Genomic DNA, 6,000 nt, shown 5'->3' with positions numbered 1-6,000 from the left:
GCCTCAGCCAGCACGAGCCAGCACGAGTGGACCAATAGTCGTCCACCTTACCTACGCACCGAGGCACCGATTTCAGACTGGTAGAAAATTATTTTCATGTTTTTTTTGTAGTCGGTTAAATTTTTTGTTATACATTTTTTTTTCATAGCAGTCTTTCATTCTGAAAGTTATAACATGAAACCATTATGTAGTGAAGAAAATAAAACATTCTCTAAACTCTGCTATTTATTTATTACACATAGGTACATCACACAATTTTTTATGGAAAACAATCTTTTCAAGTAGTTTATTCAATGATTTAAATAAAATAATACTTACTAATAAGAAGAAGACAAAGAAAACTTACCTAAGAAACCTTAACTAAATATATTATGTAAGATGTAGTAGTTTATTATTTGTTTTTTTTTTTTTTAGTGTAACTGTTTAATGTTTTTACGCCATACGATTAAATAAATAAATAATAATTAATTAATTTGTATATTCAAACACGCTTTTTTCATAAGTATCTTAGTTGTTGACGACGGTGGTAGTGGTTCCTTTTGTCCAGGGTGCTTCGTCGCCAGTGGCCGTCTCGATGGTCACGTAGATTGTGTTTTGCGAGGTGAAAGCTGAAAAAGAAAACATTGGTTAGTTTTCCATCATCATAATCATCCATAGGACGTCCATTATTGGACATAAGCCTCCCCCAAAGAGCGCCAGTTGCTTCCACCGTGAATCCGCGGCTTAAGAAATTCTAACCATCTCGTTTTACGCTTCGTTTAGGATCAGTATTGGAGCACTTCACTCGCCAGAATTCTGGTGGTCACATTTTTTTATGAATTGGGCTGTAGAATTTGATGATATTTCAGAATTCCTATAGTCTTCCTGTATTTCTACTAGATAACCTAGAAGCTGTAACAATCTTTTACCATGTCAGCAAAAGTGTGTTAATGAAAATTTGCACTTTAAAGTTGAATATTTCGCAAATTAATCACTGAATCGAAAAATCGTCTTAGCAAACCCCTAATAGTTTTAAAAGACCTATCCAACGATTTCTCACACTATAGGTTTGGATGAGAAAAAAAATCACCCCACCTTACGTCTACGGGAGGTATCCTAAAAAAAATTTTTTTTTCAATTTTCAATTATACCATTTTGTTGGCATAGTTTAACTATATATCCTTGCAAAATTACAGCTTTCTAGCATTGATAGTCCCTAAAAAAGCCGCGGACGGACAGACACACAGACAAACAGACAGACATGGCGAAACTATAAGGGTTCCTTTTTTGGCATTTTGGCTCCGGAACCCTAAAAACGCCCTAATGACCCTTTGCCGATCCGTGGACTCCAAACGAGAACTTTTCGGCCCCAAGGCCATCTGTTCTTCGTGCTATATGGCCTACCTTTTGCCCTTCAATGAGCTAATTTACTTGGCCATGTCACCACATAGCCGCGGTGATCCTCGTTCTTCTATTTATGATTCGATCCCGTAGAGAAACCCCGAACATAGCCCTCTCTCTCCCTTTAGCTCACTGAGCAACTCTGAGCCTATTTATAAGGTCTATAGTGAAGCACCACGTCTCGGATCCATATGTCATCGCTAGCAACACACACTGTTTGAAGATTTGCGTCTTAGGCTGCCTGTTTACTGGGGCAGACCGAGGCATCAGAGCAGTGAGCGAGACAAATATCCACCAAAAGAATTGCACAAAATCAGTAGATAGGGAGTTGGTAACTTTCTTAAAAATACTGTCGTTCGAAATAGGGAAGTGAAGCGAAAAAGAGGAGCGAGGAAGAGTAGCGGAGGAGTGAGCCGGAGAAACGAGCGCGAGTGGAGAAGCGGAGAAGCTTCGCGAATGGAAAAATAGTCCGCGAATCCGCATTACTAGATCCGTGCCTCGCAACCCCGCTCCGCATAACTTTCTCGCGCCTCTCTGCTATCTAGCCTATGTATGTAGTGCCTATGGACAGACACAGTCCGCAACTCCACTCCGCATTACCCCCTCGTTCCGCTCCGGAGTACAGGCAGCTTTAAGGTACAGTCGAACCATTTGATTTCTGACCCACCGTAGAACATTCTCACAGTAATGGTGCTCCCACATTGGCTGTTATTTATGTTATGTAACGTTACGTATTTGTTTTATAACATTGTTACAAATGTTATACATTGTTATCATGTTATACAACTTTTAAAACCATGGTCGGAAGACACAAAAAAAAATATGAAGGACTTAATATCTACTCGTCTGGTTTTGGCTTCAGGCGACCCCAGGGCTGGCACTTACCTCTCGCAAAGATTAGGAATAACAGTTCAGAGAGGTAATGCTGCCAGTGTCTTGGGGTCAATGCCTAAAGCAGAAAATTTGGATGACATTTTTATTTTGCAACATTAGTTTAGTTTATATATAGTTTTATTTTTGGATGATAGATAGTATAAATAAAGTTTATTTTTACATGGTGTTATATAACATTTTTTACCAATGTGGGAGGCACCATAATAAAATCCCTTGGTAAGCAGTCAGTCATCACTATGACTTTTTTTAGTACCTATAATGGTATGATACCTAGTATTATTGTGCTAAAAATCACCTGGATAGTTGTTCTTCATCAAACAGCTGTTAGTGACTGGAATCATGTTGTCACAGATTTGCTTCCCAAGACCCGGGGACCAGCTGTTGGCGAAGCCACCAAGGAGGATGGTGACGGTCGTCATGACTGAGGCCATGTCGTCGTCAGAAACCTTAGAGCCCTTACTGCAGATTTTCAGCAAAGCATCGATTTGATCGAAGCAGACCTTCACGCTGCCGCTTAGACTGCCACTGGCTGCAAGAAAATAATTATTTAAATAACCGGCCAAGAGCGTGTCGGATACGCCTTAAATAGGGTTCAGTAGCCATTACGAAACAATTAAGTAATATTAATAGTATAGCTATTGTTGTTGTATTTTTAATAACGTACCCTCAATGTAGGAGTTCCGAATGACATGTACATCATTCGAAGCAGTTGTGACCTTGAAACCATTGGCGAGGTCGTCCCACCCATCACCACTGACGGTAACACCGAATCTGTCGAAGTAGGCCTTTTGACAGACGAAGGTGTTGCTGTTCCTGGAACCACCACTCACGCAGACGATGTATCTCAAGATGCAGCCAAAGACTATAGAAGAATAGTTCGTTTAGAAACAAAGAAAAGCATTACAATCAACTGTCGTTCATTCCAGTCTATACCTGCCGGAACCCTACCGGACCCGGTTAGTTAAAGCTATGTGGGGGACGTAAGCCGTGGTGGCATAGTGGTTTGACCTATCGCCTCTCAAGCAGAGGGTCGTGGGTCCAAACCCCGGCTCGCACCTCTGAGTTTCGCGAAATTCATGTGCGGAATTACATTTGATATTTACCACGAGCTTTGCGGTGAAGGAAAACATCGTGAGGAAACCTGGACAAACCTGCAAAGCAATTCAATGGTGCGTGTGCAGTTCCCAATCCGCACTGGGCCCACGTGGGAACTATGGCCCAAGCCCACTTGTTCTGGAAGAGGAGGCCTGTGCCCAGCAGTGGGACGTATATAGACTGGGATGGATGGATGGATGGACGTGGGGGACTGGGGGAAGGCCTATGTCCAACAGTGGACGTCCTAATAAAGAGTTTGTTGCTCCTACGGCTGATAATGATGTAAACTAACTGAGAGTCAAAATGTCGGGTATACCTTTAAAAATATTGAAAACAATTACATAAAAAATATACCCAAAATGTACTATTTAGATGCAAGTTAATGTAATAAATAGAGAACACCCCTCCTTAACACACTACTTTTATTTGGAAGTATATAGAGCTGTTGTTATACTGTATCTACTTATCTTGGGTACGTCAAATGATTTTTTTGGTCTGCTTTTGTTTAATATTCGTTGAATGTACTGTTCGAAATCCCCGTTGCTTCTATAACTCGGTCTTGAACCTTCTTAAAATATTTACGATCAACGCTTTTCTAGAAACTTTCAGCTTCTTTACAAAATATTTATAATATACAATATAAACAATTTCCCGTAATTGAATATTTACAGAAATACCCTGTTTAAGCTGACTACCCATGGAAATCAATTTTTCGAAAAATAAAACACTCAATAAGTAAGTGGTGGATTTAACTGCTCTATATAAATCAATCAAAACACAACGAGTGCCCTCTTCGCGTGATGGATTGCTACTAAGTCAAAAAGACAATTGTCATTTTCTACTAACGAATCCTTCCGATTTCCCCCGAAACCCGAAGTTTTTTCTAAGAGCTCACGGATTGTACCTACCTACGCAACAAGCACTCTATCGTTATGCCTATCCAATTTATTAAAAGTGTAAACAAACCGATTTCATCAAAATTCTTGTATAAACACTCACTGGATCGAATCAATGACACATTTATCTATAATTCGTGTCTTTTAACTAGCTGTCTAATCACTTTTCTCACCAAAATTCACTTGATTTCAATATTTGTTTTTCATTTGAAAAATCTTCGTCAAAATCTGACGTTATTTCTTGATTGAAACATGTGTATAATCTGTAGTAGCATAGACTAGCATAGAGATGGTGGAAAATTTGACATTTTAAAAATCGATTAATGCGCAGATGAATAAGCGATTTTTATTTACTTTCCTTAAAATTAAATAACAGTTGCTGCTTTTATGATTGAATAAACAGTCTTTGGAATGAAATCAAGTATTGTAAATAATAAAATAGACAAAAATATTTTGGTCTATTCAATTAATAAATTAATCGATTTACCGAACAGATTAATTATTTTGCAAGAGGTTCTAGGTTTTCACATCATTGAATGCCTGTGGTCGGATAAATGTCGTCTTTGTTTACACTTTTAAAATATACGGCATCCATCGTTTAAAGAAACTGTTTAAAAACTGGTCAAACATAATATACACTTTTGTTGCTGTCAGCAGAAGCATTGGCATATTGGTTGCTAACCTAAAGCGACCGGTTGCCAAAAACAAAAAAGTTGAAGTTGAAACACATACTTCTGACAAGAATAGATCCAAGCCCAGAGATGAACAGGTCAATGATGGAGCCGAGAGCCTGCACGACCTTGATGCTGAAATCCATCAGGCCATCGAAATTGCGAGGGATATTGATGTCGAGGACGGCAGTGACTGTGGTTTGGTCAATGTTCTTGTCTTTCTTGACATCCTTGAAGAGATCTTTGACGCATGTGACAAGTCCGTCACCCTTTACCACGTCAGTCGATCCTCCACCCCCTCTACCCTGTAAAAGTAAACAAAAAAAAATTAAAGACAATGATAGCTATCGTTTTTTGTCTCACTAGATGGCGCACTGTAGCGTGAGGTTTTTATGTATGGCTTTCAAAGTCTGTTATTACGGGCGTGAAAACAAAGTTTAGATTAAAATCATATTTAATACACCTTAAAACCGTAACATAAAAATATCGAGCAACTACAGTGTTGCGTAGTTCCCGTTGTGTTCGGAAAAAAGGGAGGACAAAGGTTTCCGAAAGACAAAACTGTCTCAAAACACAGACATTCATTGCCCCGGAACGCATATTTGCCACAGTAATTAATTTCAGATATTGCAAAATATTCACAAAATTATTCTAATTATAAATAAACCCGCGTAGGTCACCCAAAAACTATGAGATTTGACATTTCGGAGACCTCACGCTACACTAACGCCTCTAGCGGCGAATTCATACGCGATAGCCCTCATTATCGTTGACATCATAGTATCATTAGTTTTTCTTTAATAAACGAGTGTTTTCTGTGACAATCTAGATGGCGCTAGTGTCGTGAGGTTCGTTTGACAACTTTGACATTTACGTCTCCTTTGTTATTGGTTAAAGAACTAAATGAGCCAATCGTCAGCATAGTAAAAGAGAACAAGTAGGCTCACTACGAACATAAGTATATCGCGCGCGTGTGTGCGCTAGTTGGCACCGTCAGGCACACACTCGCCGCACGCACACACTGATAATTTAAGGAGGATTAAGTTTTCTTTAGTCAAGGCTGC

The 6,000-nt window shown here is 39.3% G+C and overlaps 1 protein-coding gene across 2 annotated transcripts in view; it reads right to left on the bottom strand.

Annotated features, from left to right (window-relative positions):
- Positions 1–398: 398 nt before the first annotated feature.
- Positions 399–6,000, bottom strand: part of LOC141444529 (uncharacterized) — a 45,920-nt gene continuing 40,318 nt past the window's right edge. For both annotated transcript variants that reach the window (XM_074110077.1, XM_074110078.1), the window contains exons 25-28: positions 4,998–5,241; positions 2,939–3,136; positions 2,570–2,803; positions 399–608 (exon numbers count right to left, since the gene is read on the bottom strand). In XM_074110077.1, the coding sequence (XP_073966178.1) occupies positions 508–608; positions 2,570–2,803; positions 2,939–3,136; positions 4,998–5,241 (777 nt within the window). In that variant the 3' untranslated portion in view covers positions 399–507. The remainder of the gene's footprint in view (positions 609–2,569; positions 2,804–2,938; positions 3,137–4,997; positions 5,242–6,000) is intronic.

Source organism: Choristoneura fumiferana, chromosome 30 (genome assembly GCF_025370935.1).
Source record: "Choristoneura fumiferana chromosome 30, NRCan_CFum_1, whole genome shotgun sequence".
Classification (NCBI taxonomy): Eukaryota; Metazoa; Arthropoda; class Insecta; order Lepidoptera; family Tortricidae; genus Choristoneura; species Choristoneura fumiferana.
This window is presented reverse-complemented; position numbering and strand designations above follow the sequence as displayed.